Here is a 22418-nt window from a genome sequence, read left to right as displayed (position 1 = left end):
AAGGCAGAGGCCGGGGGAAGGGCCTGCATCAGCTTAGATCGGAGAGGAACCCTGGGGTGGTTAAGAAGGTTTTTACAGTTTTTACAGAGCAGACATTGCCAGGTGCTCACCAAATATCCATTTCCTCCACCTTCCCCACTCCCATGTATAGGAAAACATGTCTGGCTAAAAATATTCATCTTCCCAGACTCCTTGCACGCAGGGAAGGCCATGAGATCCACTCTGGAGAATAAAATGTAAATCCCTGGGGTGGGATTCACTCCCCCATGAAGGGAAGCTGTTGCTTTGTGGCCTCGACTCTGGGATGCAGAGGTGAAGCTAGGGGTGCAGTGGCTGTCTTGGAGAACGACAGAGGCCATGCTCTCAGGAGAGCAGAAGGGAAAGACACCTGGAGATGGGTCCTTGTGGGCATCCTGGGGCTGCTGCGACCCCTGGCCCTGCCTCCCTGATCTCTTGTGAGGTCCGCCCAATGGTTAAGACACTAGAGGCAGGTTGTGTCACCAGCAGCTGAACGCCATTCTAACTGGTCCAGTCCTGCAGCTAACTGGTCTAACTGGGATCGGTGCTCAGAAGCCACAGAGAGCAAACATTCTTCTGGTTTTAGCAAACCCAAATGTCAAAGTTGGCCTGGACCTTCCCAGGAGGGGTGTCTCCTATGCCCAGAGATGCAGAGGCCGTGACTGCAGGGCCGCCTGGCAAGGATGACGGGAAAGGCACTCTGATACTGGCTAGGGCTGGACCAAACAGCCTTGCTTGCTTTAATCATACCCACTTTGGGAGGTGAGGAAAGGACCCCAGGATGTGTGCCCAGTTATGTCTGGGTGAGGCTGCTGCCCTACCATGACCTGCAGGGCCCTCGCCAGCACTGTGCAATAGGGCCGTCATGGGGGACACGGGCTCCCTCTGCGCCGTCTGAGGCGGCAACTATCGGGCACTGACATGTGCCTGTGCAACTGAAGAATGGAACTTTCCCTTTACTTAACTTCATCTAATTTAAATTTAAATTGCCACATGTGACCAGTGGCTCCCATGTTGACAGAGTGATCTGTCCCTGCCCCAGCACCACACTCGGTCTGGCCTCTTCTACTGTCCTCTCCCGCTGCCTCCCTGCTGCTCCCACGCTGAAGCCTTCACCTCGCTCGGCTCACAGACACCCCACTGCTGATCCTTTCATTCCTTGGTGTCAACTTCTCAGCGAGGCCAACCCTGACCACGTGGGTGAAAAGGCAGCTCGCCCCCACCAACATCCTCCCTCATGTACTTACTCTGTCAGCTGTGGTGTTTGCCTCCTCAACTAGAATTTCAACTCCACGAAAGCCAGAATCTTTAGCTTTTCTTCCCCCCAAGAGCCTAGAACGCTACCTGGCCCATAGAAGGTGCTCAGTAAATATCGGCTGAAAGTATAGGAAGGCTTACATGAGTCAAATGGAGGGCGCTTCCCATCGTGACATGCTTGGGACCTAATGTTAATGTCCTGAGCCTCACCCCGTGCTGGGCGCCATGCCAGGAGCTGGTATCTGGCAGTGACCATGGCAGGCATACCTCCATACCCAGTATACAACCTAGGGAAGACGGGACGAGTTCGGACAATGGCAGAGGGTGGGTAGCAGTTGGGGTAGGGCCACCTAACACAGGGAACCGGAACCAGAAGGGAGTTCTGAGGAAGAAACGTCTGCACTGAGTGAGGCCTGATGACGACAAGGTGTTAGCAAGCTAAAGATTAAGGGAAGACCATTGCAGGCAAATGGAACAGGATGTACGAAGGCAGAAAAGAGAACGGCCCTTTGGGGGAGCTGTGGCTGAAGAGGAGTCATAGGGAGGGCAGTGTGAGATGGGGCTGGTGGGGTGAGCTGGAGCCAGATTAGGGGCCAAAGTCAGAAATCTGAAACTTCTTATAAGCAGATATACCTGACCCCATGTCACGTCTCCTCAATCTTCTCGTGATCTCACCCACTGCTGTGGAAGCAAGTTCCACATGTGAAAACATCCCCAGGCACTGCTGGTGTCTCACACCAGCACAATTTTCTGCTTTCTGCCCAGAGTCTGCTCTGATGATGCAGGAGGCCCAGGAGGCCCCACGCCCCCAAGTGCAAGCACACCAGGGAGTGTAGGAAGATTTATGTCCCCAGGGGATGTCTTTGGTGAAGGGGGGGGCTGGGGTGGGGGGAAGAGACAGGGTTTTGTCCACCCACCCTCTGTCCCCCAGGTGCACAATCTTGGTGGGGGTTCTGTACTGAGGTCCCAGCCCAAACCACTCCCTGCAGCCTACAGTGATGCCTCTATAACATGCACTTAGACTGGCTCTTCCTTCTTCCCTGTTTCTACTCTACCCTCTCACCGCCCCCTCACCTTCTCCTTCCTGCATTACCTCCCACCTCAGCTCTCTGCACCTAAATCCTTGCCTCAGGCTCTGCTTTCAGGGGAACCCAAACTAAGAGCCCCAGAGAAGTTCTGCTTACCAAAGCAGCATGCTCCGGCTTACATTTATAAAAGCTCACTCCAGCTGTGGTGCAGAGAAGAGTACAGGGCAAGAGGAGTGAAGAGCTGCTGAGGGGCCCTTTCAGTGGTGCAGCAAGAGGGGCTGGTGGCCAGCACTCAGCTGGTGGCCATGGAGACAGAGGGAAGAGTCCGGGGACTTGCATCCCCCTCAGGACCAGAGGCTCGGTGGCAAGGTGGGTGATGTGGAGGCTTGGTCTGTGCCTGCCTGGCTGTGAGAACCAGCCCCGCCAAGTTGCAAAGGCGCTATTTTTAGAGAGCTGGGTGTTTACTTGAAGGATTGGAAGACTGGGCTTTATTTTTATCTCCTCTCCCAATGGCAGGACTCACTGGTGTGGACTTAGGAAGTCAACTGGAAGTTGGATTGGGCTTTGGAAACCCAGGGGAGCAAAGTGGCTTGCACTTGGGAAAGAGGAGCTTGGAGGAAGAGCCTGATGGCCTCTCCATGTTCCACTCGCCTGAGTTTCCGATGATAGAACAGGCCACAGCCTCTATGCACCAAGCACCTGCTGAGCGCCAAGACCACGCAAGCCCTCTGTGCACATCACCTCATGGAATCCTCACCATAACCCGTGAGGCAAGGCTGACACTGTCCCCATTCTACAGATATGAGGAACGTGAGGCTCAGAAGACCAAGGACACGCAGCCAAGTAACAATGTGGGATTTGAGCCTCAATTTCTCCATCTCCCCAGCCTATGGTCTCAACCGCTCTGCCGTGCAAAAGGAATGGCCAGGCACCAAGGTCCCGGCACAGAATATCAGACTGGCAGGATAATGACTTGAAATGTTCAAGGACATCCTCTTCCAACTGTGGTTAAGGGGGCCCAGTCTGGATCTGAGAATTCAAAGCCTGGTGTTGGGCCTTTGGGCTCGTTAGTTTCCTCGCCTACGAAATGGGTTATTTATTACATATAAACAATCCCTCCCTCATGAGGACTAAATGAGATGATGCATATAAAGGGTATCAGCACAGAGCCTGGCGTGCGGTGGTGAGAACGGGCACTGTCCTAAGCACCATCCTCTCGTACGCCCCACAACGCAGGTGCTCCCATGATCCCATCATAGAGACACAGAAAGGGAGGTGCAGAAAGTTTCAGGAGAAGTCACTTGCCTGCGCGGCCAGCCAGTGTCCGGGACTAGAACGCAGCCAGCTCACCCCGGAGCTGAGCCCTTGACCACTCGCTATTCTGTCACTGTTATTCCAACACCCTGTGTCCTGGCCCTTCTGGCACAGACCTCTGACTCCCTTGTGCTGCTGGAGCTCAGCTCAAGTGCCAGGGTCAGGGGGCAAGTCGGCCTTGCCACCGGGATGCAGGGAAACACTTGCATTGATAGAAAGCGCCATTTTTCTCCCAAATGTGCAGGCTATTGGCCTATCTATTCTCTGAGTCTGCTATTGGGGCTTTAAAAAAGAAATCAAGCTGGAAAGGTTCTGGAGAGGAAATGTAAGCCCAGTTCATAGGGCTAAGGGTTGGGGAGAGAAAAACATTCCTTTCCATCTTCTAGAGCCCTACGCTCTTCCTAGCTGATTTACTAAATGTGATCCAGCAGTCAACTGAGGGTTCACCAGAGCCCTCCAGCCATGCCTCTCTCTCTCTCTCTCTCTCTGCTTGGCCCCTCTCTCTGCAAGACCCTGGCGGGTGGCCATCCCTTTCCAGGTCTCAGTTTCCCCATCTGTGAAATGAACACATTGGGCTGTGTCCTCCCTGAGGTGCCTGCCTTCCAGCTCTGACCAGTTTCTTCTGAGGAATGACAGGAGCTCGTTGGGTCTTTTCTCAGGTTTCCCACTCTCCAAGCTCGGAAGGCCTGGCTACCGCAAGTACACTGCCCCATAGTTCGAACATCTTGCTGCCGGGGTCCAGGCAAGGTCTTCTCTCTCCCCAGACCACTCAGCTCAGAGGCCAGCCTTGGAATCACAGCTGCCTCGTGTATGTCACAGGAGTCCCACTCTGACAACTCAGGACATTCCATTTACCCCGGTCTTCAGTCTCTGGGAGCAAAGAGATTTTGTCCACTGGCCATTCTCCAAGGAGGGAAGTGATGGAGGGCAGAAGTTGAGTGTCAGGGGCCTCTCCAACATTTCAAGGCCATCTCTGGGGAGTTGAATCCCCCTCAATGGAACCCCACATCCGGGAAGAACCAGGAGGCAAGCCAAGGACAAGCTTTTCCCTCTATGAGCATGGGTAGTTCACGGTGGTCACTGGGTTTATGGAACACCCGACTGTCTTCAAATAATTTGGCAAAGAGGCAAAAGACTGATAATACATGGTGTTGGTGAAGGTGTGAGGAAAGCTGTCCTCCTGAGCACTGGTGGTGGTGAGGGGAGGGTATAAATTCGGTGCAACCCCTTAGGAAGTTAGCTGGGTTCTGGTAATCATGAAAACACATTCTTTATGACTTGGCAATTCCACTTCCAGGAATTTAACCCATAGATGTGGATCTGTACGAGCAAGGACAGGCAGCAGGCTAGGAATCTGGTGCCCCTTGCGACAATTATTCTTAAATATCTATTGAACATATATGATGGGGGGACATTGGACAGGGGTGGTTTGGATTGCTACTTGTTTGCATTAATCCATTCAAATCCAGGACTAGAACACAGGTAGCCCACCCCTTGAGCACATGAGTACCGGGGGAGAGAGACCACCAAGTTACCTCTTGACAGTAAATGCCAAGAGTCAGTCCCTTGCAAAGACCCAGATGGACTGGCATCGTATTTCCAATGCATTCCAAGGCTGGTTGGATGTCGGTGATGGAGTAAGATGGCTGGCTGTGCCACTCCTTTCACCAGCATACTCCTCTGGGAGCAAGAGTATGTGTCCAAGGATGTTCACTGCAGCCTCTTTGTAATCATGAAGGCAAGAGATGGTTTTCATCTCCATCAAGATAGATCTGGTTAAATAAATCAGGATACTTCCAAACTGTGGAATAGTATGCAGCTGTTAAGAAGAACAGGGCAGATACATGGGCATAAGATAAAAAAAAAATCTCAAAACATACGAAGTCGAAAGAGTAAGCTAAAGGACATTATGTAGGTAATCCTAGTTGCAAAAGCAAAGAAAAACAACACCGCAGAATGGATAAGCGGAAGAGGGCTGTGAGTGAGCTCTTAACAGTGGTTACACCAGAGCGGTGGCTAAGAATGGAGTAGGAGAGGGGTTTGATTGCTTATCTCTTATTGTTCTGAATGTCATTGAATTTAACTAGTATGTTTCCCTGAACAATGGAAAAAGAGAAAAGGAGGAAAAAAGAAAAGAAATGAGAGAGAGAGGGAGGGAGGGAGGGACAGAAGCTCAGAGTATGTGAGGCAGCAGATGTAATGGCTAAGATCACGCACCCTGGGGCCAGACTCTCAGCCCAGCACGGGCCAGCTGTGTGGCGTGGAGCATGTTAAAGCAGTCTCTGTGCCACCAGGAGAACGAGCTGAGTGAACGCAGCCAGGCACCTAGAACAGTGTCCACACACACGGCTGATGCTCAAGCTGGCGTTCATAGCCCACCCTACTCTGGCTCTCCGTGGCCTTCCCAGCCTTATCTCTAGTCTCCTCGCCGCCTGCTCCAGCTCCCCATGACTCACTACTCCCAAAATACACCACACACATTCCTACCGCCGTGCCTCTACCTGGAACGACCTTTCTCTCCCTCTTGCCCATCTGGCAAACCCTCAACCAGCGTCACCCACCACTGCAGGGAGCTCTCCCAGACCACCCGGGGGCGGTTCCTTGTTCTTCCCTGGGGCCTCCCTCCAACCCACCATGGGCTGTGATGAAGCCCTGTCCCTCTTGCCGCTAAGCTATGAGTCCCCGGAGGCTGCTGACCCCACAGCGACCGATGCGCTGGTGCCCCGTGCCCCAGCCCGAGCCTGGCACAGAGCACGTGCTAATCAGTTTGTGACAGAAAACCTGCCAAAGGTCAGATAATGGTTAAGAGCATTTGAGAACCAGGTCTCCCAACTGTGCTGTTACTCAGCTGAATTATTTGAGATACTTAACCTTGGTTTCCTCATCTGTCAAGTGGTAATAATTGTACCTTCCTCATAGGGTCATTTTGAGGATGAACTAAGTTACTACATGTAAGGAACTTGGAATCCTGCCTGGTTCCCAGAAATAAGGACGATTATGTCAAATGAGAATCAAATGAACAGGCTGAAACACAGGCAATTGCCAAGACCCCCACTGACGCCTAGTCCAAGGCCAGGCCCTCCCCCCTCTGGGGGGTCTGGATATGCCGGTGGTGCTGGAAATGAGTGTTGGCAGTGCAAACCCCAGCCTCAAACAGCACCAGACCCATCTTTTCCTGTTACCTCGGCCAGGTGGATACGGGTCTTCCGAACCTGGCAATCTCTTGCCAATGTCTTTTTAACTAAAAGAGAACAGACTCTGGGTTTAGCACCTTTGGTATTAACAGTGTGACTTCCGTTTCAGAACCTGATACTGGTTTCCCACTTTCAACAGTGATTAGAAAGTCTCCCTTTTTGATAAATGTACATAAGTACTTTTAAGTAAGTTGATTTAAAGATAGAGATAAAGAAAGTCAGTGGAGGGAGTACGGGATGCAGCAGGAACTGGGAGGTGGCACACAGAAGAGGCGAGTTTGGAAAACACAGTTGGAAGGACTGTAGAGAAGACAGGTCTTCCCTCGGGGCAATTTCATTCTCAGGGTGGACTCTTAGATCTGTACAGATAAAGGATTCAGAGTAATAGCTTATCCTGCCTTGCATACCAGCAACACACAGGCCCTTTATATGAGCTAGTTTTTTTTTTTAACTCTCTTCAACACCATTTTGAAGAAGGAATTAATTTAATTCTCATTTGACTGAAGAGGCATGTAAGGCTCAGAGAGGTAAAGTAAGTCGCCTAGGGTCACACAGCTTACAGGAAGCTGAGCCCAGATTCAAACCTGGGTCCACCCAACACCACAGCCCAAGCTCTCAGCTCATGTACCACACGTTCCTGCCCACCTGAGAAATCACCTCCCAGTGGTAACCTTTTTCGGATTTAACTCTTGTCATATCATTATTTTCCTTTCAGAGATGAGAGAACTGAAGTCTGCAGATAAGGTAAGTACTGCAAGCAGAAGGCAAGGCCAAAGCAGTGCTCTTAACCACTCCCTGTGCTCCTTACGGAAGGGAGCCATTGATCATCACAGTGTTGGCATGACAACCAGAAACATTCACGCACTCCCCGAACACCCAGCTTTCCCTCCACCAGGATCCATGACCTTAAAAGGCATCACAAAAAGAGTTTTCAGCCACAAAATCATAAGACCCGAGGCCAGCTCCCCATTGACCACGTACGTGGCTATGGGTGTGTCTTTGACCCTCTCTGTACTTCCATCTTCCCATCTGCTTGGGGAAGGAGTCAGACTATGTCCTAGAGCCCTGGATGGGTCCAGAGCGACACAATGTGAGCCACATGTGTCATTTTTAAATTTTCTAATGGCCACACTCAGAAAAATAAAAAGGCACAGATGAATTTAATAATTATGTTATTGATATTATTAATTTAGCAATTATGTAATGATACATTTTATCCAGCTCAATACCCCTGAAACATAGTCATTTCAACATGTAATCAATATTAAAAAAAAAATCATTGTAAAATTCGCGGGTTCCTTTACTCTTTTTTCTTGCTAAGTCTCCGAAATCCCGTGTGTGTTTCACACTTAACAGCACATCTCAGTTCAGATCAGCCCCATTTCCAGAGCTCAGCAGCCCCTGAATGGCTGTCCAATGCCATATTGGACATTGCAGGTCTAGAATCTTTTCCAGTCCACAGTCCATTTTAGAGGGACATGACGCCTCAAGTTTTCTCTCTTATCCCTGGGAAAGCTCTCCTGATCCTAGACTCTGAGCTGGCAAGTTCCATAGAAGCCCAGGACCAAGAGCTTGAGGCCACACCAAGAGGAACCCCAGGTCTGCCTGAGAGCCAGGGAGGCTGGTGGCTGATAGGAAGGCCCCCTGCTCCTCTGCAGCTCAATTACTCACCAAAACTTCTGCAGGAGAGACAACCCTGCTTTTCCTCCTAACCCAAAGATTCCCTTAATTGGAAATTCAGTCTGAGCGTTAAACCAAGCCAGGGAGCTGCCCCCCCCCACATGATAAGGGCCCTGTAGGCATACAGGACATGTTCCCTAGACACACAAGGAATCCAAATCCCCCCTGTGCCCCCCTCCCAGCAGAGCTCATGGGGGAAGCCGGACAATACCTTCTCACTCCAAAGATGCAGTTCCCAGCTATGGGCCTGGCAGCCTTCTCCAACTGAGCTTAACATCGTCACGTTCAAAGGCACAGGCCTTGGTGGCAAGGACAAGGAGGTCAGGGAAAGAAAGGCGGTAGAGGGGGGCAAGATTTTGCCTCCAGCAGGTGAGAACTTGGGGAAATCCCTCCTTCTTTCCAAGCCTCTATGTCCTCACCTTTGAAATCGAACAGGTTAGATGATGACGATGACTGCTTTTGCTGCTGGGTGCTCTGTGCCAGGCATTTTAGAGGCATTAGCTCACCTACACCTCAAAACAACCCTAGGAGGAAAGAAGATCCAGGGCTCAGAGTGGTGAAGCCCCTTGATCACACAGCTTTTCAGGAGGGGAGCAAGAACGCGAACTCCCCATCTTCTGAATCAAGAGCCTAAGCTCTTACCTCTTGTAAGCTCTGCCCTGTCCCAGGGTGGCCCAGGACAGTCCAGGCTTACGCCTGTCACAATGCTATGTCACTTGGCCTAATAATGAAAAATGTTCCCTTTGGAAAAAGGGACAAATCTTCCTTCCAGAAGAATTACAGCTAATGAATGTTGATACTCAGCCCTCTAGAGCTTAATTCCAGACCTTTCTCCCTCTCAAGTGTGGACTGAACTTTAGTGTATGGATTCCAAAAAACAGAGTATGGAAAGGAGGAAATGGTAACTTTACAGCATAGACACATGGCAGACACCACGTGTTCAAGGTTAACGTCATCCGTGACGAGTCACGTTGAGACCACGTGTCCCTGATACGATATGTTAAGGGCATCTTGCCTCCTGTGGTCTTCTTCCCCCAAGCCTATAACCTCAGTGTAACGTCAGACAAACTGAGGGATGTTCTACAAAAATGCCCAGCCAGTAATTCTCAAAACTCAAGGTCACGAAAAACAAGGGAAGGCTGAAAAACTGACCCAGAGCAGAGAAGACTAAAGAGACAGGACCACTGCGTGCAATGTGGATACCAGAGGGAATCTGGAACAGGAAATGCGCAGTAGAGGGAAAACTAGTGCAACTCAGACGAAGTCTGGAGTTAAATTAACAGCAATGTACCAGTGTTGGCTGTGACCAATGTCTTATGGTAACGTAAGAACTTAATGCTACGGGGAACTGGGCTGAGAGTAGGGGTAATTTTCTTAAAATTTTAAAATACCTTCTTTCCAGCTTAATGATACTATCTGCACACACATTCATAGCAATTTAAAGTGTACCAAGTTCAGAGATAGCAAGATGTGCTGGTTCAAGCTTCAGAATCAGAAATTTAGGACCTGGAGCGTTGGTTCTTCCGCTGGCTTGCCAGGTGGTCTCAGGGCATATTACATTCCTTCTCTGGGCCTCAGTTTCCACATCTGTATAATGAATTCACTGAACGACGACGATGACTAGGTGATACTTACTTTGCTAGGTGTCCAGCACTGTGATGGGTACCGTGATGTGTCCTCCGGTTTCCTCTTCAGGATGGGAGGACTTATTTCTCCTCTCCTCCTCCCCTAGCCGCTCAGAGGGGCACCGGCTGTCAGCCCTGCCCAGGGGTGGGGCTTGGCTGAAGAGAACCCTCCAGCCCCAGGTCACGCCCCTTTCTGGAGGGTAGCTGCAGCCACCGCAGAGGGTGTAAAGACCCAGGACCCTCTCCTCAACTAGGGACAACTCTGAAGGTCATTTCCACTGCGGCGCACCCCTTGTGGTTCACCGAGGCCTTTGTGGAGAATGCACTATAGCCCAGCGTCTCCCTCTGTCCAGCCCAGCTTCCTTCCCTTCCCCACAAATGTTGCCCCATAAACTCACCCCACGACAGGACTGTAAACCACGGGACCTGCGCTGCCTTTCTTAACCCCCAGACTAACCCTATTTTTATAGATTACGTAATTGAGGTTGAAGACGAAAACTGATTTGGCCAAGAACGTATAACTAAGAAACGGTGGCGCCACGGTTGGGCAAACTGAAGCTCCGACAGGCAAACTCATGCGCCCAGGTCTCTGAGCTAACAACGACAGAACCAAGACTTGGTCCTATGTCTGTTCTACTCGGAAGACCACAGTGCCACAGCCTCCAGCCCAGGCCACTTAGAGCCTCCAGCAGGATTGCTATGGGCACCAGGACATACGAGTGCTTTTCACCACTGTCCCACCACACCCGCCACCCTCCCTGCAGCTCACTCCACATCTGCAGGAGGGGAAGAGTAACAGTACCTACCTTTATTGAGATGTTGTAAAGATTAAGTGAGTTCATTTATGTAAAGGCCTCAGGACAGTGGCACATAGAGAGCCCTTTATAAATGGCAGGTTAAAAACAAATCACATAAGGAACATAAAGTTGCAAATGTGAGACATTGTAAGAAAACATCCTTGCAGTAGGTGTGCCTGGGTGGCTCAGTGGGTTAAAGCCTCTGCCTTCAGCTCAGGTCATGATCCCAGAGTCCTGGGATCGAGCCCTGCACCGGGCTCTCTGCTCAACAGGGAGCCTGCTCAGCTCTCTATGCCTACTTGTGATCTCTCTCTCTGTGTCAAATAAATAAATAAAATATTAAAAAAAAAAGAAAAGAAAAGAAAAGAAAACGTCCATGCAGTCGAGTGAGGTCAGCCTCTAATAGGGGGCTGGGCTCCATCAGCTCCCTGAAGAAGTCAGGCTGGACCTGAGCTCTGAGGAGGAGTAGGAATTAAATGGGCAATAAGGGGGAGGAAGAGCAGTCCAGGCGGGGGACCAGCAGGAACAAAACTCTCTGGCAGAAGGAACTAAAGAGGGATGATGCAAGGCCAGCATGACTAGCTCAGAGAATAAAATCCAGGTCTAGGGCAAGAGTGGTAGAAAATGAGGCTGAATAGGAGTGTAGGAACCAGATTAGGAAGGGCCATTCACTACCTGGGTGATTTGGGACAAGTCACTGTACCTCTCTAAGCCTCATTTAACCCATGTGTAAAATGGAAATAAAACCAGAACTTATCTTATAAGGTACCATAAGGAGATTAAATGACTCAATATTTGTAAACTACTCAAACAGTGCCACATACACAGCAAGAACTATACATTTTGCAGACAATATTAAGACTTTTTCTTTTTTTTAAGATTTTATTTATTTACTTGAGACAGAGAGAGAGAGAGAGAACATGAGAGGGGAGAGGGTCAGAGGGAGAAACAGACTCCCTGCTGAGCAGGGAGTCCAATGCAGGATTCGATCCCGGGATTCCAGGATCATGACCTGAGCTGAAGGCAATTGCTTAACCAATTGAGCCCCCAGGCGCCCAAGACTTTTTCTGAAGTACACTGAGAAGACATGGAGGGGTCTGAATATGGATGAAAGCGTGGGTGCTGAATGGTTAGGAAGGTAAGTGGACTCAGGGCTAGTAGGTAGTTGAGTGATTGTAGCTGAGTGAGTGGAAGAGAGATGGACTGTTGAACGGAAGTTATGGTTGGGCTCTAGAGATGGCTGGCTGGCTGGATGATAGATGGGTGCCTGCAAGAGAGGGTAGGTGGGTGGGAGTGGATGTTGTTTCGGTTGATGGAAGCATGGTTGGGTGATGGGAGTGACTGGGTTTAAATGGAGGAGACTGGGCGAATGGAGGTGGTTAGGCGAATGAATGCATGGACGGATGTTAAGATGGATGACGGGGTGGATGGAAGAAGTAGAATGAATGTGGGTGGTCAGTGAACAAGGGGATGGGTAGGTGGCTGAATGGTTGTCTGGACGGGTGTCCAGGTGGTAGGGTGGATAGGTGGGTAACTGGAAGGCTGGGTGGGTGGAAGGGGGGTTACGGTGGATGGGTGGATGGGGGGGGGTGAGGATGTGGCTGGGTGCATGGGTAGCTGTCCAGAGAGATGTCAGAGAGGCTGAGTGCGGGGTCGTTGTCCTTATGGAGGGGTTATTCAGGAGGTTAGTGGAGAAGTTAGGTGAACGAGGGGCTGGGTGAAGGAACAGATGACTGGGTGCCTGGATGGGTGTCTGGCGGCTGAATGGGTAAACAGAAAGTGGAGTGGGTAGGTGGGGTGAAGAAATGGTTGTTCAGGAGCCTGTTAGCCTGGATGAATGGAAGGGGTAAGTGAGTGGACGGTTGGGTGAATGGGTGGGAAGGAGTAGTTAAGTGGATGGATGGATGGACAGTTGGGTGAGTGGATGGATGGATCGACGGACGGACCGACAGCGGGAATAGAAGCGCCTCCAGTTGACTCTCTAAAAGTCACGAGGTACCCCTGATGGTCAAAGAAGCAGAAGAGGCTTGGAGCCTGGGCCTCCGGGGTCGCCCGGCCCGGAACCCCTTCCCCAGCAAGGCCCACCCCGCCTGCGCCCAGCCCGGGGCCTACCTGGAGGCGGCGATCTCGGCCTTCTGGCGCGCGATGGCGGCGGCGCGCTGGGCGCCCTCCACGCTGTGCTCCACCTTCTGGCGGACCTTGTTGCTCTTGAGCGGCAGCACGCGGCGCTTGGTGCCCTTGACCAGCACGTTGTGGCGGTACTTGCCCTCCTCGCGGTGGCCGTCGGGTAGCGTGGTGCAGCCGTAGCCGTGGCGCAGGTTGTCCAGCCACTCGCCCTCGTAGCGGAGGCCGCTGGAGCGCTCGCTCACGCCGAAGCCCGAGCGCTTGTCGTTCTTCCACTCGCCCATGTAGGTCTCGGTGGTGGTGGCGTCGATGTCGGCCTCGAAGGGCGCGGCTTCGTCGGCGCCTTCCGCGCCCTCGGCGCCCTCGCCCAGGCTGGCGGTGGACGCGGCGTCGCTGGCGCCCGAGCTGAGGTCGCTCTTGAGGAAGCTGACGCGGCTGCGCTGGCTGCCCAGCGACGTGCGCGACTCGGCGCGCCTCAGGCGGCCCAGCAGCGCGCCCCGCTGGAAGAGGCCGCCGCCCCTGGGCGCCCGCGCCGCCTCGGCGTTGGCCAGCAGGCTGAGCGCGAAGCCGCCGCGCGGGATGGCGGCCGGGGGCGGCGTGGGGCCGTCGGGGGCCGGCGAGGAGGGCGAGTCCGGGGCCACCGTGCCGTTGCTGTGCTCGCTGCGCAGGGACGAGAGCGACGTGCGCAGCGGCGAGCGCACCACCACGGCCATCCCGTAGGGCACGCTCTGGCGCACGCCGTAGCCGTGGCGCATGCCGTTGGTGAACTGGCCCTGGTAGGTCCCTGCGGGCGAGGAGAGGGCGCGTCAGTGCGCGGCTCGCGGGCCCGGTGGGCGCGGGGCTGCGGCGGAGCGGCGGGGCCGGAGCAAGGAGCTCAGCGGGGGGAGGGCTGGCGAGGCGCGGGTGGGGATGACCGGGGCTTCGCGGAGCGTGCGAGGACGTAGGTGCGCAAGCCGGAAGGCGATCACGCGGGGCTGTGGATACCCCGGGTGGTGGCAACGCACAGGGGCACAGGGGTCGAGGCAGAGTGAGGCTGTGTGAGTCACGGCGGTGTGTGAAGAGGTGTGAGCGGGCCGGACCGTGGCGTGCATGCAGTTAAACGAGGGTGTGAGGACACAAGTGGAGGGCCAGGAGTTTGCGCGATGGTGTGACTATTTCCCACGGTGGCCCCACGACAGGGTCACGCTGGATGGGACAGAGTGAGGTCACATCAGTGTGTGAAGCTGTGTGAGCAGCTGAGATCCCAGAGTGCATGCCGTTAAACAGGTGTTTGAGGACACGAGTGGGTGGCCAGAAGCAGTTTGCACAATGGAGGGAATATTTCTGTTGGTAGAAACACAGCAAGGTCACAGGTATGCGAAATAGGGTGAGTCAGTTTTATTATTTTTTTTATTAACACATCATGTATTATTTGCTTCAGGGGTACAGGTCTGTGAATCATCAGTCATAACACAATTCACAGCACGGGTGAGTCAGTTTCAAAGTGTGAAGTTGTCCAAGCAGCTGAGGTTCAGCGAGTGTGAATTGGAATGAGCACACAGATTTTGAAACACACAAGAGAGACTGAACATGCAAAAGAATGAGTGGGCAAGGCAGTTTGTGGGGTAATGGCACTATTTGCCTGTGTGGGAGTGTGCAAAGCAGTGGAACGTGCTGAATCATGAGTGTGCAAGGCTGTGTGTGCACAGAGGGTGACTGAGATCACATAAGTGTGACATAATTGGATGTAACAAGGTCATGAGAGTATTTGAGGTCTTGAGTATATAAGGAAAGGCAAAGTTGAGTGAGGGTGCAAAACCATTAGAAATTCAAAGAGGATGGGGTTGTGTGAGCAGACACATCTGTTGGTATGTGAGTTAAATGCATGTGCATTGTGATCCTATTGTGCAAGGTGACGTGCATGTTCAAGCTCATGAAAGGATAAGACAGTGAATTCGCAGAGTAGTGTGAATGCTGGAGAGCATGGGACTCTGTTGGAAAGCATGAGAAAGTGTATATCTGTGCAAGGCCATATGTATAGAAGACTTTAAGGACATCATGTCAGTATCTTTTGACTGTATGAGATCAGAGTGTGCAATGCAGTGTGTACACAGAGGAGTAAGTGCCCAGGTTCCTAGAGGCAACATTGTGGGTGTGTGGAAGGTTCTGGGTGTGCAAGGCTGTCTCAGTGTTAAAGCACAGAGTAATATGAAGCACTTGGGGCTGAGTGTATGAGGTTGTGGGCATTAAGGAAGCTGAGACTGTGTGAGACCATGGGTGTGTGTAGGATAGTGGTGTGTACAAGGAGATATCCCCGGTAGAGGCCTTGTGTGTCCATTAGCGTGAGCACATGAGCTCCTGGGAAAGTCTATATAAGTATTCCGCTGAAAGCCAGGTCCCTGCCTTTGTCTTCATGCCTTCAGCATGTAGAATAGTGCCTGCCATAATGTTCACTGAGTTAAGGGAGGAAATTCAGAGCCTTTGTTTTAAACACAATCTCCTACTTTACCCTGGTTAACCAAAAAACCCAAGTGGCCTTCTTCCCAGCAAATGCCCATGGTGGGTAGGGAATTGAAACGATGAGCCAGGAAAGGGATTCCTAAGCTCAGCCCAACAGGAGTGCTTCCCAGCCTTTGCACTGGCTGTTCCCCCTCTTGGAACTCTTTTCCTCCAGATCTGCTTGCACTTCCACAAGCACCCAGGTATCCCCAATCTACTTCTGTTTTCTATAGTATGTATCCTTTTCTAATATATCCTATGACTTAATTATTATATTTATGGCTTTTCTCTACGCACTAGAATAGAAGCTCCATGAGGGCAGGGATCTTTCCTGTTTTGGTCTCTCATGCAGCCCCAATAGTTTGAATAGGGCCTGGCACATAGGGGTGCTCCATAAATATTTGCTGATTGATTGGCTGAACTTGTCTGGAAACTGCATCTCATTGTGTGACCTTGGGCAACTATCTTCCCTTCTTAAGGCCTTAATTGCCCTGTCAATGACTGTATTGGATATGAAGCTCTCTAAAGTTTGGCCCAACTTTGAGATGCTGGCCTTCTAGGAATTGGGCACCGTGACTTTGCAGGTGGAGGACAGTGTGTCCACGTGAATCAATTCTGCCTGGTCCCTCCCAGCACAGGCTGTTCCAGATCAGGCCTCCAGTCCTGTCCCTCCCCCAGACCCTTCTTCATGAAGAGACCCCATTAAGAGTCACGTATAGTGCCTAGGGCTCATTGAAAGGTGGGTTCTGTGATGATACTTATTTACAGAAGAGGAAGATAGTGATCTGAAAGGTTAAGTGACTTGACCAAGGAAGCAGAATCCAAACCCAAGTCTGTCTGATGCCCAAAGCTCACGCTCTGAGTCCACAGTTCTCTATCCTGGCTCTTCAGAAGCTCTTAAAAAAAAATCAATTTCCGGGGGCGCCTGGGTGGCTTAGTGGGTTAAGCCTCTGCTTTTGGCTCAGATCACGATCTCAGGGTCCTGGGATCGAGCCCCACATCGGGCTCTCCACTCAGCAGGGAGTCTGCTTCCCCTCTCTCTCTGCCTGCCTCTCTGCCTACTGTGATCTCTCTCTCTCTCTCTATCAAATAAATAAAATCTTTAAAAAAACCAATTTCCAGGCCTCACCACCAGAAAATTTAGTTTAATTTGTTGGGGAAGGTCCCCAGGTCTTGCAAACTCTCTGTATAGCAGGCAGGAGCAGCCATCAGTGAGAGGGATGGCAGAATTCCCTTCAATGACTGCTGTGAGAAACCAAGACCATAGAATATGAACCGTAAAAGGGCCAAAGAGAAGTGGAGAGAGACAGAGAAAGAAGCTATCACTGGGCATGATCTCAGAGGTAGATATAAATATGATCTCCAACACAGGTGGACTGGTTCAGAGAGGTTATGTGACTTGCCCAAAGTCACCCAGTAAGGAAGGAGCAGAACTGGGTATGAAACCAATTCAAATGGACGTGAGTGGCAGGTGCAGAGAATAGAGAAATGAGAGCTTGGTGTAGGTGATGATCCAATTGGGAGATGGATAGATGGAAGACTAATGTGTTCCCATTTCCAAGCTCATCCCCGTGTGGTCACATTGTATGGGAGGCAGAAGGACAGATAGAGACGAGAAGCCTGAGATAAGCTGATCTCACACATCATCTAATCTGGGGAACCTCATTACTTCTCCTGATTCTCAATTTGCTTATCTGGAAAATGGAAAAATAATACCCACTTTTTAGGGTTCAGGGAGAAGATTAAAAAGGAGACAATGACAACAACAAGTGAAAACAACCCAAATGTCCATCAGCTGGTAAATTGCTAAATGGATGGACAGGTTGTCAGGCTCACAGTAGAGTACCGGTCAGCCGTATAAAGGAACGGACTACTGGTTATAGGGCATGGTTCTCGAAAACACGCTAAGTGAGTAAACCAGAGACGAAAGAATACAGACTGTGTGATTCCGATTACATCAAAGCCTGGAAAAAAAGCTGTTGATGCAGAATGAAAGAAAGCAGATCTGTGGTTACCGGGGCTGCGGGCAGGAGGGATCCACTTGCAAAGGGACATACGGGAACTTTCTGAATTGGTAGAAATGTTCTCTACCTTGATGGTGCTGGTGGTGACACAGGTAAATACATTTGTCAAGACTGTACACTTGACATGCATTTTATTGCATGGAAACTATACCTTGACTAAATGATTAAATGATATACCTTGATTAAATGATTAGTTAATTAACTTTTAAGGAGAAAAAAAATATCACCAACACCCCAGCACAGTATTCTGCAAATACCCGTCGGAAAATCCTGTCAACTCTCCTTTCCCAGTGCGTCTGAAATCCAGCCAGTTCTCACTACCCCTGCTGCTACTAGATGGTAGCCCAAGCCACCCTTGTCTCTCACCGGGATTTTCATGATGGTGGCCACGCTGGTCTGTTTCCACCCTGTGCTTCTCTATCCATTCCTAACACGCCTATCATGGGGATTCTGTTCAAATGTAAGAAAGTCACCATCATGACACTGCTCTGCCTCTTCTCATTCAGAGGAAAAGCTGAAGTCCTTAGTGACCCACAGACCCTACTGATCTCATCCCCCATCACTCCTCTGTCCTCACTTCCCCTCACTTCCCTTTCCCTCACTCCACCATAGCCACAAAGGCCTCCTTGCTGTTCCCCCCACACACTAGCCATGGTCTATTTTCCACACCCTCAGCCTGGATTGTTCTTCCTCCAGAAATTTGCATGGCTCGCTCCTAGAGAGGTATTTAATGGTTCCTCTACGACTCACCCAAGGCAGCACAGCTCGTAAATATACCAAAACTCACATCGTGTTTAGCTGTGCTCCTTCCACTGTGCTCAGAAGAAAGGAGGAAAAAAAGATCTATGAAAGGGAAAAGTGAACAAGAATAGAGCAGAGAAGATGGTAGAACATCTAATCTCTGGGTTGGACAAGTTTGTGAAATTAAATCAGCCAATCTACCTTTAGCTTAAAGTTGGCATGAGATGGGCTGACATGGTCCCTTTAAGCCTAAGAAAAATTGAGATTGCAACAGGAGAGCGGCTCTTGGTTACCAGTTGGGGAGGAAACAGCCAGGCTATATTAGGAAACTTACAAGCAAGTGGCAAGAGGCACAGACACCCAGGGGAGGCTGGGAGTGATGGGGCCCTGGGAAGGGGGAAAAGCCAAGTGCTGGGGCCATCCCCAGCCTGACTCTCTAAGACAGGGCAGCTCTCCCTGGGGACAGGAAGAATGCATCCACATCCGAAGAGAGGGAGCAGGAGGACCTTGCCCACAGCCATCTGGCTGAGAGGAGCTTTGTGTGGAAGGAAGTGCCTCCTGATATTCTGGGCTGGCCCCCTCACTTGGCCTTATAGGCACAATGGGACTTCCCACTGCCTTCAGGGGAAGGGGCAAGATTCTCAGCAGGCCACAAGGCCTGGTGTGGCTGACCCTGACCACCTCTCCTGACTCATTTTGAACAGCTCTCCAATCACACTTGCCTTTCTACCTCAGGACTTTTGCACATACTCCCCTACCCCTTCTCAGAATCTTCTCCTCTCTTCCCTTAGCCAACTTCTTTTTTTTTTTTTTAATTTTATTTATTTATTTGACAGACAGAGATCACAAGTAGGCCGAGTGGCAGGCAGAGAGAGGAGGAAGCAGGCTCCCTGCTGAGCAGAGAGCCCGATGTGGGACTCGATCCCAGGACCCTGGGATCATGACCTGAGCCGAAGGCAGAGGCTTTAACCCACTGAGCCACCCAGGCGCCCCTCTTAGCCAACTTTTATTGATATTTCAAGTTTCGGCTTAAATGTGACTTCATCTGGGAGGATTTCTTGAGCCCTACCCCCTGAGTACTACTACATGATGTCATGTCGCCCTATACTTCTTCTCACTTCTCCCAATTGCAGTTAAATAATTACTAAGATCATCTCTTCACCATAAGCCTTTCCCACCGGACTTTGACTTCCAAGAGGGAGGGAGCCATGTCCAGCTTACTCCTGCTATGACTCCAGCATCTAGCCCAGTTCCCAGGCCCAAAGAATCCCACAGTAAACATCTGATGAATCTGTATCTTCTTCTCAGTGACACCCTCCCGTTCTTCCAGGGACAGGAACCACACTTTCTTTTTTCCCTCATGACTCAGCATGTGGTACATTGCTCAGTAGTGACTGGCAGCAACTGCCAATGTGTTCAGGTCTAGTATTAGCAGCCCAAACCCCGGGAATTATTGGGGTGCATGCAAAAGTTGGGAGAAGGCCATGACCTTGGTAAATACAGTTCTGTCCCTCATACCAGGCCCCTAAATTTAATAAAACCTGAATATCACCTTCTCCCTGCAGTTTAGTATATAATAACCTGTGTTTTAATCTTCACTCTGAGACCAAATAGTTCTGGAACACACCTGAACCATTTAAGCCTACTGAGCCTCCGTTGGTCCTTCTTAAAATGGAGGTAATGATACCTACTTCCGAATATTGTTCATTCATTTATTTGAATTCAGTATTGCTGTGGATCCTGCATTCTTGATGTTAGAAGCTGGGGACACGGTGGTAAAAATATAGACATGACCTCTGCCCTCAAGGGACTTGGAATCAAGTGCTGGAGGGACAAGATTTAATCACCAGAAATGAATGTGAGGCAGCCGCAGCAGTGGCACAGAGTGCCTTGGCTGGTGGGGGAGTTCTGGTCGGCCACAGACTAAGTGAACCATATGTGAGGACACTGCACATAGTAAGCATTCAATAAAGGGTAGCATTTCGCCAGGCCAGAATCTTTGCTCAGAAAAGCTGGCCCAGAAAGGATTAACTGGAGAGATGAAAAGAAGCCGGGGAGGACAGAAGAGCTCAGAGGGAGAGAAGGAGACAAGCTTTGATTTTCCGCCTTGGTCTGCTTGTTTGTCGGAAAGTAGGCCTCTGCCCTGGGATGCCCAGGCTCGGCTGACTTGGCCCCTTCTCCGACTCAGGAGGCCTTATAGCGTCTGTCCTTGGGAGGAAGAGAATTTGGGAAGTCTGTTCATCACTGAGATCTGCCTCCACACCCTCTAAACCACATGCCAGAGTAGCTTCTGGAAGCCACATCTATAGCACAAGATCCACCTTCCTGGCCAGAGAGTATGACTTAATTGATGTGGACACTGAGTTTTTATAAAGCGCCTCTGATGGTTCTGATATGCAGCTTGGGTAAGAGCTGTAAAACCCCTCCGCTGACCTCCAGTTAACCAGCGGGCTCCGTTCCTTCGGTCAAACCCGCAACCTGCTGTGCCTGGCGGGTGTTGTGCAGTCCTGGTGGTTACCCAACTGGAGACCGTTCCTTTGCTGATGGAACCTCATTCTGTCCTGGGGCCCAGCTCTCCTCCCTGGGGCTCAGAGAAAGACTCAGCCAGACTTGCTGTCTACCCATCTTGCCAGTGATTGCATTCAACGTGAGCATTTCATGGAATCCAGCACCGAGACCAGAGGGGAAGCAGAAAAGAGCTCCTAGTTCTTATAGAGAGAAACACGCAGAAACATAGTTTTCTGCTGCTAGCCATTGCCACCTGTGGAGGTGACCCCTGGAGCTGTGGTAGCCGACTTGGTACCATGAGGGGAGCTACTGAGAACAGAGCTGACACTGTGGATTGCAGAGAAAATGTAGCAGGAACCTGGGCCCTTGTTGACATTGTTGAGCCTCCAAGTCAACCAGTCCTGAGACTGCTCTGCCTCTGGATTCTTCTTTATATGAGATCATAAATATCCTTAATGCTTTAGTCTATGCTGTCCAATATGGTAGCCGCTAGACAAATGTGGTTATTGAGCACCAGACTGTAAAGAATTAGTACCCGAAAAAAAATGTAAAATATCTCGCTAATAACTATATATCGATTACACATAGAGATGATAATATTTTGGGTAATGGGTTAAATAAAATATATTAAAACTAATTTCACTAGCAAAGTTTAAACTGCCTATGGAGCCCACATTATATTTCTATAGAAAGTGCTTGTTTAGTTCACTTGGGGTTTTCTATTACTTGCAGAAAAAAAAATCGTAACAAGTATAGATATCATCATCCTGATTCATAGTTGGAACACTTGAAACCAAGAATTTAAATGACTTGGTTTGAAAGGTTTGAAAGTTCTCACCAAACCTTCTAAGGAAGCCAGCCATTTCAGAAACCCAAGGGAAGTCTAGGAGATCCAGAGTCCAGTTTGAAACAGAGAAGAGACATGTGGACCAGATCAGGGATTCTGCCTCTGAATACAGAATGGACACTAAGAACACCACCCTCTCTAGCCAGGGACACCTACCTATTTCTAGAAGATTGTCTGAAGTCTGAACATCAGTGTCACTAGAGGACTGGACAGAGATGGAGAGAGCTGAATCATGACTAGCTCCTCTCCAGGGGGTCCCTGCTGTGTCTGGAAGTCCTGACCTGACAGCCCAGTGTCTCCATGACCTGGTCCCAATTCACCTTCCCAGTTTTGTCTTCCCAAATCCACCAAAGTGCAGCTTCAAAGCCACCTCCTTTAGGAAACCCTCCTGGGCTATCTTCCTTCCTCCATACTCTCATTGCTTGAGATATTTGTCACTTCTTACCTCCTATGATAGCTATCTTATCTCCATCTCATCTATTCTTGCTAATAGTCATATCCAGCCCTTTTCTAAGTTCTCTCACACAGGGTCAGATATTAGGACAATATCTTGGGACAGGACCATGGAAGTGTCATCAGATTTCAGACAGGGTTTGATGGAGAATGGCAGGTAGGAGATTGAGCACCAGAGAGTCCAGGGGTCAGTGGCTCTTGTCCAGGCTCACCAGAATTGGACCAGGTAAACCAATGTACATGGTGGTGAATGCTAGGCCCATATGTCACAGATAACTATGGAGATGCTCCTGAGAATAGGGCACCCACCCCAGCTTGGCTCTACCCCAC

General features: G+C 50.5%; 1 protein-coding gene across 1 annotated transcript in view; it reads right to left on the bottom strand.

Annotated features, from left to right (window-relative positions):
• Positions 1-22418, bottom strand: part of LOC111141784 (junctophilin 2) — a 61243-nt gene that overhangs the window by 26030 nt on the left and 12795 nt on the right. Inside the window, exon 2 of the mRNA XM_022494594.1 lies at positions 13026-13821. Within this exon, the coding sequence (XP_022350302.1) occupies positions 13026-13821 (796 nt within the window). The remainder of the gene's footprint in view (positions 1-13025; positions 13822-22418) is intronic.

The sequence above is a fragment of the Enhydra lutris genome, unplaced genomic scaffold (assembly GCF_002288905.1).
Source record: "Enhydra lutris kenyoni isolate GAN:26980312 unplaced genomic scaffold, ASM228890v2 scaffoldscaffold6, whole genome shotgun sequence".
Lineage (NCBI taxonomy): Eukaryota > Metazoa > Chordata > Mammalia > Carnivora > Mustelidae > Enhydra > Enhydra lutris.
The sequence above is the reverse complement of the archived record's forward strand: the minus strand, read 5'-3'. Positions and strand labels throughout refer to the sequence as shown.